Raw genomic sequence first — 12769 nt, forward strand, 5'->3', positions numbered from 1 at the left:
CGGAGGCCTGCATTCAAGTCCCAGTTCTCCCACTTTTTAGCCCAGTGAGCTATGTAAAGTCTTCAGCCTGGCTCTCTCACCTGTAAACTATAAATAATAAGTCCCCCACCACCTCGCAGCGCCATTGGGCAAATCCATGGAAGGGTATCCACATGATCTCTCTAAGTTGTATGGTGCCAGTGAGATGAGAAGGGATGAGCCATTCGAACACATTTCTCCAGGGGCTGGTGTTGACCTAGAAGTTGCCAGAGTCTTGGTAATCTTAAAAAAATAATAATAATAATAAAGCAACTCTTAGAGGTACAAATTAACATGGGGAGAGACTACAAAGGAAACGCTACTTTGGGGACACACAGCTGGGCAGCGCAGCTGTCCGCTGAAGCTAGGAGAGGGCTAGGGAGCTACAGAAGCCATGATCGAAAGCAGGCTGTGGGCACTGCAGGGCCTAAAGCATCCCCAGTGGCTTGAGGCTGAGCAGGGGCCCAGAGAGAAAGAAACGGGTAGGGCTGTAGCAGCATGGCTGCTGGGAAGTAGAAAGGACTGGGCTTGGTCATGCAACTGGAACTGTCCCTCACACTGGCCCTCAACAGCAATGCATTTGAAAAATAACTGAGGGAATGTGCTCGGGATACTAATAACATTAATAGTTCATACAAATGGTTAGCACTTACTGTGTGCGAGGCCCTGCTCTAATGCTTTGCATGCATTATTGTATTTAGTCCTTACAAATGTCCTCCCCCAGCATCCATCACACCCCCCCCCCCACACTGGGTAGCCGTCTTGCAGGCTGGACAGTGTTGACCCCAGTCCTAGTTCCATGGGTAGGCCCTGGTAGATTTGAGCCAATCAGGGTAACCCCATAACCCATGCCAGAGGAACACCTTAAGTTTGATCCAGGTCAAGCGTAGACTGGAACTTGAGTTAATAATGAGGAAAGAAAAGACCCCTCTCTCCTTTTTATGTTAGACTCTGGTATATGCAGGTGTGAGGCCTGGAACTGCCGGCAGGCATCTTAGGATCATAGGTGAGCCATACTGAGGATGAGTCAATATATCAGGAAGGCAAAGTCAAAAGAAGCAGGGAGAAAAAGCAGAAGCCCTGATCAAACTATTCCTGAAACTCTCATGACTTTAGGCTTTTCATGTAAATTAATGAGGTCCACTATTATTTAAGATAGCTGAGTTGGATTCCTTCCTCCCTCCCTCCCTTTCTCCCTTCCTCCCTCCCTTCCTTCTTTTCCTTCTTTCTGTAACTTACAACTGAAAGTATCCAAACTGTTGCAGAATATGCGGCCCAGGGAGGTTAAGTAACTTGTCCAAAGTCGAGTAAGCTACATGATAAGTGAAGGAGCTGGGGTTCAAATGAAAGCATGTGAACTTAGAGCCTGTGCGCTTCCAACAGCATCAAGGAACCCCACAGTGGCTGCACTCTGACCACACACCAGCTCCATGCCAAAGCCTTTCCCCGACGTCTCACTGTATGCTCACAGCAGCCTTTGGAGATGGCAGCCTCCGTTATCCTTGCATTTACAGATAAGGGAACTGAGGCTTGAACAGCTTAAGCCACTTGCTCATCATCGAACAGTTCTGAAACAGCAGAGCAGAACTGAATCCAGGCCCCTGCGGTCAGGGTGCTGGGCTTCTCTCCCACCCTGTGGGCAGAGGCTGCCCGACAATGGTTCCCGACAGTCTATGCCACTCCCTCTGAGGGCGAATTGACTTCCAGTTGTTTTATTCAGGTTGGTCATATCTCCATGGGGATTGCACAGATAGGTGAGCGTTAAGGGAGGTAGGAGGCCAATTTTAGCCCAATGTTAGAGAGACCGTCCCTATTGCTCCAGCAATGGGGTGGGCTGCCTGGGAGAGTCTGAGCTCTCCATGGCGGGCAGGCCAGCAGGCCAGCAGGCCAGGGCTGGGGGAGAGGCCTGTTGCCTGCACGAGTGAGGCTGGAAGGAAAGGCTGACGTTCCGTACTTCTAAGGCCTTCCCCTACCCGGGCCTCAGTTTCCCCATCTGTACAGCGGTTACGGCAGGACAGGGTGAGGACTGAGGTCTCTTCCAGCTCTAACATTCTCAAATTCTGGAATTCCCGGAGGCAGGACTCCAGGCCCCAGGGTCTGGCCAGGAAAACAGAGAAAGGCTGTTTGGCTAGCTGGGTAGAACAGTGGGGCCTATTGAACCCACGGTTCCCTGAAACAGAAACAGCCAAACGGCGCAAGCAGGGAAGATAAATTCATTTGTGGGGCTGGTGAGAGCAACTGAAAAAAATGCGGGGCTTGAGGGCCGTCCAAGGAGAGCCAATTTTCAACTGGTGGGCTGTGACGGTGTGTCCACAGGATAGAAACTGCATACCGGGCCGCATTCTGCCCCCGCCAGAAGGAAGACATGAATCTGGACGTGACCGTGACCGTGACCGTCCCTGTCAACAGCATAGGGACCAAGAGGTCCTACCTGGTCAGGGCTCCCTCACGTGGGTTCCCTTTCCCTGGAGACCGGGGAGAGCTGTGTTTGTCATTAGCAAAGGGAGGACTTTCGGAAATGTGCCTTGGTTAAACTAAAACCATCGTTGTTCGTGTAACCACAAGATGCTTACTCGGCAACGGAGAGTCCACTCTCACAAAGCTGTGAGGCCTGAATGAGAGGGGAGGCCTGGGCTCTCCTTCCCTGCACAGCTGTGGGTGGGCCTTCCACCCAGGGGTGGACAAGATGCCACCATAAAGCTTCGGGCTGTCTCCCTGGGATGTTCCCTCCACTGTTTGCTCTAATGATGATTATGTTTGATGTTGTGACTATTCTCCATGTGCTTTGACATCTGTAGTCCCATGTGACCTTCATTACCATCCGCTGAAGTAGACAGTGGGATAATTCTATGCCCATCGAGAGAGGAGAAAATGGAGCTTCAGAGAGGGTAAGCCGAAGGTCACTCAGGTAGCAAATGATGGCTCTGGGGGTAAACATAAGGCCATGGGCCCCAATACTATGCCCTTTTCCTAGGGCACCCTGCCATTCCTCCACCCCTGTTTTTGGGGGCCACAGAGGGCTGACTTTTCTAGGACGCTTTTTTTTTTTTCTTGCTTAGGGACAATGCAGAACCCTTGGAGCTGGATTAAAACCATCACAAGTGCCAGGTTTGAAAAGATTGGTATTTGGAACAGAAGCAATTCTAACGATGGTAAAGTAAATGTAACGAAGCCCATCAAAGTTTTGACTTTCTTCATGATGATTACTTCTAGGCTTTAAAATAGGTCAAATATTGGAAATTAAATGATTGATTTTTTATTTGGTGTCACCACCCTACTGGTGTCCTAAGTAGTTTCTAGCCTGCCTTTGGCCTATCTCAGGTCCCTGAGCCCTAGGCTGCACTGCTCTGCACTGAGAGGAAATCTCTGGAATTGTCTGTGAAATTGGGCCAGGCTCTCAGGCTGGGAAGATGCCTGTGCTGGAGCAGGAAGTGACTGCAAGCAGAGACCGGGGCACCCGAGGGAGGTGTTCCATGAGTGGGGAGGAACGAAGGCTGTCTGGAAACACCCTCACGCTGTCCTTTGCAAGGGGAGGCAAGGACACAAGGCCACAGAAACGGAGGCTCTGGCGGAGCTGTAAGTCGTATTCTCCCTGGGCTTGGGAAATGCAACAATGACCACCATCTTCACCTTCAGGAAGGAGGCGGAGTCGAAATCCAGAAGGGACAAGGCAGAAAGAGTGAGAAGAATGGCAGAGAGGAGTGTTAGGAATGTCCAGCAGGGGAACAAGGAAAGAAGTTGGAGATTCCCCGAGTCCCCCTCCCTAGGGGCTCAACCCCATCCTCCAGAGCTCCTTGGGACCAGGGTTCCTTCTTGTATTCTCCGGTTCTTTCTAGACTCCAGTCTGGGAAAAGGAGGCTGGAATTAAGTGCAAGAGTATCCATCAAGAATCCAACTGGAATATTTTCCCACTTGCCCTGTTTTTTTTCAGTAAGTTCTATGCCCAACATGGGACTTGAACTCATGACCCCGAGATCAAGAGTGGCATACTCCACTGACTGAGCCAGCCAGGCTGCCCCTTTCCCTGCTCTCTGTGATACTGCTGAGGCTGAGGGGGCAATGGGAAGGATAGTGGGAAGAAGAGGTTGGGCGAATTCTGAACTCTTTAACAGCAATTGGTAAGAATGTGCAAAACTCTTTTAAGTAATGTAAAAATAAACAGCTAGTAACTCTTTGATTCTCTGCCTCAAAAGACGTAAGATGTGTTTGCTTGGGGAACAGCCGGCAAGCAGCCCCTAGACTTTCACTCTCCCTGACCCAGTCCCTCCTGCCCACCTCCTCTCCCTGGCAGTCCTGCCCTGGTCCCTGAGCCACCCACCCTTTTAGAGACCCCATGGCATCTCTGGCTGAGGGTGGGAGGGGAGGGGCTGGAGCCCCTTGAATGTTGGTGGAGCAGGCCAAGGTCCCTGAGGACTCTGGGATGGAGAGTTCTTTGTAGAAGTCGGAGCAGTAAACAAAGAGGTCTTTGAGCCCTGGCAAAAGCCCTAAAGAGCCAGTGCCTTGGGCCCAGCCTGCTCATTGCCCTCATACCCCCAAGGACTGGCTCAGGCAGACAGCTGGCTCTGGCCTCTTCTCCCCTAAGGGGATTTCTGATGCAGCTTTGTGTCCCAGAGGCTGCAGCGAGGTACTCAATTCACCTGAAATGTCACCAGGGATGGGGCCATCCCCTCGATGCCCTCTCATTCCTCCTCTTTTAAAAGACTTTGGAGTGAAACAGACTTGCTTTCAGTGTTAGTTTCTACCACTTACTGGTCAAGTGATCCCGAGCAATTGACAATTTCAATTGAACGTTTTTCCTCATCTGTAAAATGGGAATAAGGATATTATTCACTTCATTGGCTGGTTACACAACGCCTAGCACATGGTAAGCACTCAGTGGACATCAGTATCATGATTATTATTACTAATATCTGTCCCCATTTTCTCTTTCCTCTTGACCCCTTCCAGGCTTGACCCTCAAATCTGACCCCATCCCAGCAAATGGGTCCATCAGATGAAAGCCTCAGGTGAGCCTGAGCTGGGCTCTTCATAGGGGTGAATAAGGTGTGCAGTCCCCCAAGCTGGGGGGACAGGAGTGGGAGTCATGTAAGAAAACTGCAGGCACTAGGTACAGGGTGAGGTTGACACTGACCTTAGATGATTGAGTGGACTTTCAATGGCCACGTTTGTTTCACTTACAAGCACTCAACTCATACAGAGTCCTGGAATGTTCAAGAAGTTCACTGGTTCCTCGTGCACTGTTGGTGGGAATGCAAACTGGTGCAGCCACTGTGGAAAACAGTATGCAGGTTCCTCAAAAAGTTAAAAATAGAACTACCCTGCAACTGATCCAGTAATCCCACTACTGGATATTTACCTCCAAAATACAAAAATACTAATTCAAAACACCTCTATGTTTATAGCAGCATTATTTACAATAGCCAAACTATGGAAGCAGCCCATGTGTCCATCGATAGATGAATGGATAAGGAAGAGGTGGTGTGGGGCGCCTGGGTGGCACAGCGGTTAAGCGTCTGCCTTCGGCTCAGGGCGTGATCTCGGCGTGATGGGATCGAGCCCCACATCAGGCTCCTCCGCTATGAGCCCGCTTCTTCCTCTCCCACTCCCCCTGCTTGTGTTCCCTCTCTCGCTGGCTGTCTCTATCTCTGTCAAATAAATAAATAAAATCTTTAAAAAAAAAAAAAAAAGAAGGAAGAGGTGGTGTATATATACAATGGAATATCATTCCACTGTAAAAAAGAATGAAATCTTGTCATTTGCAACAACATGGATGGAGCTGGAGAATACAATGCTAAGTGAAATAAGTCAGAGAAAGACAAATACCATATGATCTCACTCATATGTGAAATTTAAGAAACAAAACAAACAAGTAAAGGAAAAAGAAAAGAGGGAGACAAACCAAGAAACAGACTCTTAACTATAGAGAACAAACTGATAGTCACTGGAGGGGAGGTGGGTGGGGGGATGGGTGAAATAGGGGATGGAGATAAAAGATATACTTATCATGATGAAACAATAATAAAATGATAAAAAAATAAAATAAACAAGTTCACTGACTTTTTAGTTTTGATGGATCTATAAGAAGATGGCTAAACTTCTGAAACCTCTTTCCAGCAAAATATAGAATTCTACATTTTGCATATAATTTTAGTAGGCTTGCCTGTGGACCTCAAGTTTACCTCTACTCGTCTCACTGTTCAGAGGGGTTAAATAATGTGTCCGAGGACCCACAGCTTGCAGGTGGCATAGCTGTGACTTGAACTCAGACTGTGATAGTCCTTGCTCTTGAAGGAAATGCCTCCATCTTGTTCTCTGATTGAGGTTGTGTTCACTCTCCCCCTTGGGCACTGGGAGGCTGCAAGCCCACGCTGGGCTCCCTCGGGGCCCCAGCAGGTTGTTCAAGGGTTAACTCAGGTGGGTCCTGCACTGGGTAAAAGGGATGGAGCAAGGCCAAGCCAGAGCTCGTGCCAGGAGCCCAGAGGCCCCGCATGCGGTAGTGAAGGGTTAACAGAGCTTGAGTGTGGCTCTGTGTGTGTGCTCCAGAGCAAGGCTGCATGTGCAAAGGCGCACGTCTCTCACTTGCGCGTGTTGGTGCCACAGGAGCGGGACCGCAGGCCAGCCTGGGAGAGAGGTGCCGCAGGGTCCTGCTATGAATAGGCCTCTGTCTTCAAGGCTGTGTGAGCCTCTCTGTGTACAGGTCCCATTAACTCACCCTCGGCCACATGTGGAAAGGGGAGGAGAGGCCCGGAGAAGCCCAAACCACTCCGAGTCCTTCTGATTTTAGAATGGGGTAGAAGACGTAGACGAAAGGAATGACAAAGACCCAAACTCATGTATGAATAGCGCACACACACCCCCTCTCGGGCTGTCATAACCTTCTATTCTCCACCCTGTTGTTAACCTCCTGTTACCTATCTGGGTACTCTTGGGTGAGGAATCTTCAGCTAATGCCCTAAAACAGATTCTAGGTTGCCGACCCTATTCACGTCGGTGGCTGTCTCAGTGATATACTCTATGTATCTGTCTGTGTCTTGAGTCTGGGTTTGGCTTCGCTCTCCAGTCTCACCTGCAAGTCCCCTGATACATGCTCGTATCTCCAACCCAGCCAAGCAGGCCTCCCTTACACCCTCATGCCTGGGATGGACAGGCTTGGCTGTCCTGAGCCCCATGTTCCCACTCCCCCTTCTAGTCCTCTCTGGGCCCCTGTTGCCCTTGGCTGTGGTTTGTTTAATGGAGCGACTCCTGTCTGGGAGCAACCCAGAGCTCAGGACACAGGGAGACACTTGTCCAAACTGGCTATTTTTTCACCAAAGGAGCCAAACCACACTGATGGGCTCAGTGGCCTGGCCGGTTTCCTTCCTCATCCCTCCGACCACTAGCCTGGCCCCCGTTCCCCTGACTGGGCCTGATTACCAGTGGCCTCTGGTTTAGGACTCCTAGTTACCTATTGGGAGACCTCCTCAGATGGAGTCTGGCACTCCATGTGAGGGGAGAAGGGAGATCTGGCTTCTGAGGCAGTAGCTGAGACACAGAGGATACCCTAGGGACCAAAGAATAGGCCCACAGAGACCCACAACCATACCATATTCATCCCTCTCTTCCCAGTGCCTGGCACAGAGTAGGTCCGAAAAGAATAAATGAGGGAATGGTTGAAGAGATAGATGGATAGATAAGCAAATGGGTAGATGGGTGGATGGATAAATAAATAAATGAAGACTCTTAGATCCAAGTAGATATTTTAATAGAAACCTAATTTGGGGGGCGGGGGAAGCCTGACTGGCACAGTTGGTAAAGCATGTGACTCCCGATCTCAGGGTTGTGACTTCAAGCCCCACATTGGGCATAAAGCCTACTTAAAATTTAAAGAAAAATTTCTTTAATTAAAAAAAAAAAAACTAAACCTAATTTGATTCCTTGGCTTAGTCGTGGGAAAGAAGGAAGGAGAGACCTAGGTCTAGAAGGTACAACCATGTGACCCCAGAATTTAAAGGAAATCTCTGAGCTCAGACCCTTCATAGCACATCTTTGAGACTCCCCTGTAGGTCTGGGATTGAGTGAAACTGGCCTCTTCTCCATGCTCACGTCCATTCCTCAGTCCCCTTCTTGCAGAGGCTTCTGTGCTCACTAGAAATTGTGCCCTGCAGCTGAGCAAAGGAGCAGTGAGTCAGGGAGGAGTGGAGGGTGGGGAGAGATGAGGTTCAGGCTGATGGTCGTGGTGCCAGGAACAAGGCCTGGGGACAGAATGTTTTAGGCTGGGACTAGAGCAGAGTGTTATGTGCTTGGACTGGGAGATTGAGGACATTTCCAGCACCTAACACAGGGAACTGGCATATAGTAGGCATTTAGTATTTTTGAATTAATTAAACATTTCTACGTCTTGTTCTTTCTTACACCCTAAAACCCTTTTCCAAGGGGCATATAGGATTTTCAAGAGCCCTGGGTCGCTAAGGACCTTCCTCCGGGGGTAGAAGCAATCAGGGTCAGCAGCCCCGCTGAGAGAAAAAGTGGCTGTGTGTGTTTGTCCACCCCCACCATCCCCAGTCACTCTCATGCCCCCTCGTACCACCAGGTACCTTGGTGTTGATCCAGAAGCCGGGGGCGCCAGGAGGGAGCAACACAGCGCCTCCATGCTTACGTGTGTGTGCATGTGTGTATGTGTGTGAAGCTCCGGCCAAAGGCCTCCTCTCCTCCCTGGGATAGGATGGTGTACAGGGCTGGGGCTCCTGGGGGTTGGGGAGGGGCTGGTCCTCTGGAGGAGAAAGGGTTTGGATGCTAAGATGCGAACCCCACACCATTAAGGCCGCAGCTGCAGGCCTGAGACCCCCATTCAGGAGTCCCGTCCCCCAGGCCAGGCCCTGTGGTTGTCTCTGCTGCTGAGCTCTTCATGGAAGGAAATGCTTAGAGCTTTTCCAGGGGCCTTCCTACTGGAACATGCTCCTGAAGTTGGATCACTATTTCTCGCTGCAATTTGCCTTGAGAGAGGGCAAGCAGCAGCCTTTCCTTACAGCATATCCATGGTCAAAGCTGCCCTCTGAATCAGATCTAGAAAGCCTGGGTTTTGAGACCAAAGAGGCTTGCCTCTAGTCTGAGTTGCGCCCATTTTCTGAGCAGACACATAACTGTTGGCTCAGGGCAGGCAAGGAAAGGCCTCGTGAGCCAAGAGAAAACAATTAGGAGTAATTACCATCAAGAGAGGCCCCTAGTGAGGGGTGAGGGTGGGAAAGGCCAGTCTGTTTGAGAGGAAGCTGAAAGTGGCAGACTGATTTTGGGGAAGAAACAGGAGAGAGGGTGGGAGGAAGGTTTGAGAGTGTGTGTTGTCTTTCTTTTCCAGTAAAAGAGCAGGACCCTCCCCCCTCAGCCTCTAGCTTGAACTAAGTTCCACCCCTACAGGGGCTCTGGGTATGAGGTGGGGGTGGGGGAGCAGGCGGGCACAGGGCTGTGCATTCCTGAGATTCTCAAACCAGTTGGAATGGCAGAGGAAACCATACGGAGGGGACAGAGCAGGGGACACAGAAAGAAGTGAAAAGAAACAATGGAACGCTGTGGAGCACTACAAATGTCTCCGAACGTCCCTACACACACATCCTTGATTCCCGAGCTCCTGTGGGGATGAGCTCTATCTGCTTGGTGTGGGTCTCTCCCTCCTCACCACTCTCCCCTCCTTAGCCCTCCCCCTTCCTAGGTTAGAACCAGAGGCCTCAAAGGAAGTTCTGCTAATGTGGGCAGCCCAGAGTTGGGGACAAGAGCGGGAGGCAAAAGACAGTTGGAGAAAGAGTTGTTGTGGGAGGGGTGAAGGGAATCCCTTGGTACCCCTTTCTGGAGAAGCCCAGAGGAAATGAATCCAAAGGCAGAGGGCCCCCACCATTCTCCTTGACCCTCCAATCTAAGGTGAAGAGACAAGGGTCTCAATCCTGCTCATGAGACAAGAGAGGGAGGGTTAGCCTTTGCAGACCTCATGAAAGGTTCTCTTCTTTGGTTGCACACTGAGAAAGCCCCCATGAGCCCCCAGGTCCTGTGCTCACCCTGTCTCGAGACAAAATGATGCTGGTTGTGCCGAAGCAGTTGCTCATGGGGCTTTTAGGGGCTTTGGAGACATACATTCTTGGCTTGGAGTCCCTGTTCTTATGACAGTCTAAGACTCTGGGCTAACTTATTCAATCCCTAAGCTCGTTTTCTCATCTGAGAAATGGGGATAAGGAATAGTACCTCCATCATACACTTGCGAGGACTAAATGAGGTAATGTATATAAAGTGTTTGGCACAAAAGGCTGGGACCAGGGCCTCAATAAATGTTTATTCTTATTGTTAGTATTATTGGAAGAAGATAGCTCTAACTGCCAGGGAAGAAGATAGCTCTTGCAGCCAGGGAGCCTGGTAGGACACTCTGTGAAGCAGACATGTGGTAAGGACTGGAACTGGGGGGAGGCTGGCAAAAAGGGAGGCGCAGGCACGTGGGACACGGACTGAGCAGAACTTTAGTGAGAGACAGACAAAATACAGGAGCCATTTGATGTAGAGATGTTGGGGTTCAGAGCCGATGGTCAAGAACGCTTTAGACATCTTCGGTGCAAAAAGGTGGTTTTATTGGGGCGCCTGGGTGGCACAGTGGTTAAGCGTCTGCCTTCCGCTCAGGGTGTGATCCTGGCGCTGTGGGATCGAGCCCCACATCAGGCTCCTCCACTATGAGCCTGCTTCTTCCTCTCCCACTCCCCCTGCTTATGTTCCCTCTCTCACCGGCTGTCTCTATCTCTGTCAAATAAATAAATAAAATCTTTAAAAAAAAAATTTGGTTTTATTAAAGCACGGGGGGAGGACTCGTGGGCGGGAGGAGCTGCTCTGGGGTTGTGACAGGTGACTGATTATAGGCTTTCAAGTTGGGAGGAGGCTAGGGATAAAACAAGCCTCCATGGTATTTTGGAAACAAGGTTTCTGGGATCCTGAGGGGGCTACCTACTGTTAGGGAAAAGTCATTTATTGCTGTTTAGTAAAAACTCAGTCATGAGACCCCTCAGATGTGTATCAATGGGCCACATGCTTGAAGAATGATTGCTAACATATCTTGGGGGGTAGAGATGAAGCTTCCAAAGGAATTTCTCTGTTAGAGTAGACTCACAGGATCCCGAGGAGTCGGGCCGATTGCTTTTTACCCTTAACAAAGTGTCAACATCAAGGCAACTGAGTTCCCAGAGGAAGGTCACTCTGCCTGTTTCAAGGACTTGTCAATGGGCTGTAAGTAGTAAGGAAATTTGTTTCTTGTTTCCCACATCATAAATAATATAGTCAGATATGAAATGCTACGGTGAAGAAATGAAGGTAATGGGGCTAGGGAGTGTGAGAATAGAGGTGTGGAGGTGACACTGCACCAGCACCCGGAGTGATGAGGAAGTCAGTCAGGAAGCGATCCAGGGAAAAGCCCTCCAGACACAGGAAACAGGAAGTACAAGCCCCGTGAGATGGAAGCAAGCTTGGTTTGTTGGACAAACAAGGAGGCCTGTGTGGTGAGCCTGGGATGAGTGGGAAGGGAAGCTGCTGGAGGTGGCGGGCCCACAGTGCAGGGCCCCATAGGCCATGGTAGGCAGAGATCACTGGACGGTGATGGGCTGATGGGAAATGGGGCACAGGTACACAAGGAAGCAAAACAGTTTTCCTGGAGTTCAGAAGAGTGTCTGGAACATGAATTCCTTGAGGAACAGGACAAGCCTCCCCACCTTCCCCTACCCCGCCCCCAGGGCCTCTGTAACTTTCTGCAGCCTGGGACCACACCAGGCCCCCCCGGAGCAGTTGGGGACAGAGGCTGACTCTAACTCACAATCTAGTCCAGGTCCCACTTGGAAGGAGTCTTCTCTGTTTGGTGACGGACCTGCAGATCCAGGCATTCATCAGCTATCTTTAACCACATTCAGGAATCAGAAAATAAGAACTTGAAGGCTTCCCACCTCGCTCCAATCATTTTCAAATGGCCGAAAAATCTTAACCATGCCTAGAAAAACATTAGAACTCAAGAATGTCCTGGAGACTACAAGGGACTCTTGTAACTCACACAGATAAAACCATTTCAACATAGTGGAAGCTTTTTCAGAAGCTGGTGCTTTCTTATGTTTTATTCTCTGGAGTGTGAGTTTTACAGGTACAGGGGTTAGACTGTGAGGGGGAAGCGGTGCAGGAGAGCGGTAAGGAGACAAGGGATGCTGTTAGCAGAGTGGGCCGGAAGTCCTGACTGGTGTGTTTGGCTCAGGAGGGCCCTCTGGCCAGCTCCACAGACAGGTCTGGTTTTAAAAAGTGCCAGGGAGCCACGGATTTGCATGTTATTTGCGTTCCAGGCTTCAATTCCAGGTATGTGGAATGAAATGAATGAATGAACAGTATTCAGACTCTTGGTTAAGGGGTGGACTCCGGAATCCAGACCACACTGAGGATCCAATCACTGGTCCCACTTGGATCAGGAGACATAGACACAGAGACAGAATAAACAGTCAAAGAGACAGAGAGACAGTCTTAGAGAGACAAACACCACCAAGTCCTTTTTTACCAGGGAGTTTCCAGTCAAAGCAAGAAAGCAAAATCCACAGAATTTATTTTAAACAAATCAACTTTGAAGGACTAGGGAGTTACACACAGGCAGATAAATGCAACATCATCCCTGACTTATCTCCACCTGTCCCTCATCCACATCCAGCTTCCAGCTGGATCATGTGCCTGTGGGCCGGCCTTCCTGGTAAGGTCTGTTGCTTGGTGTCTGCCTAGCCTCCAA

At 50.0% G+C, this 12769-nt stretch overlaps 1 protein-coding gene across 3 annotated transcripts in view; it reads right to left on the reverse strand.

The window, feature by feature from the left end:
• Positions 1–5171: 5171 nt before the first annotated feature.
• The window catches only part of SENP1 (SUMO specific peptidase 1), a 61432-nt gene continuing 53834 nt past the window's right edge, over positions 5172–12769 (reverse strand). The window contains exon 19 of one of the 3 annotated variants that reach the window (XM_034644720.1): positions 5172–5286. In XM_034644720.1, the coding sequence (XP_034500611.1) occupies positions 5203–5286 (84 nt within the window). In that variant the 3' untranslated portion in view covers positions 5172–5202. The remainder of the gene's footprint in view (positions 5287–12769) is intronic. The other 2 variants (XM_034644722.1, XM_034644723.1) reach the window with 2 other exon arrangements.

This window comes from Ailuropoda melanoleuca, chromosome 16, assembly GCF_002007445.2.
Source record: "Ailuropoda melanoleuca isolate Jingjing chromosome 16, ASM200744v2, whole genome shotgun sequence".
Taxonomy (NCBI): domain Eukaryota; kingdom Metazoa; phylum Chordata; class Mammalia; order Carnivora; family Ursidae; genus Ailuropoda; species Ailuropoda melanoleuca.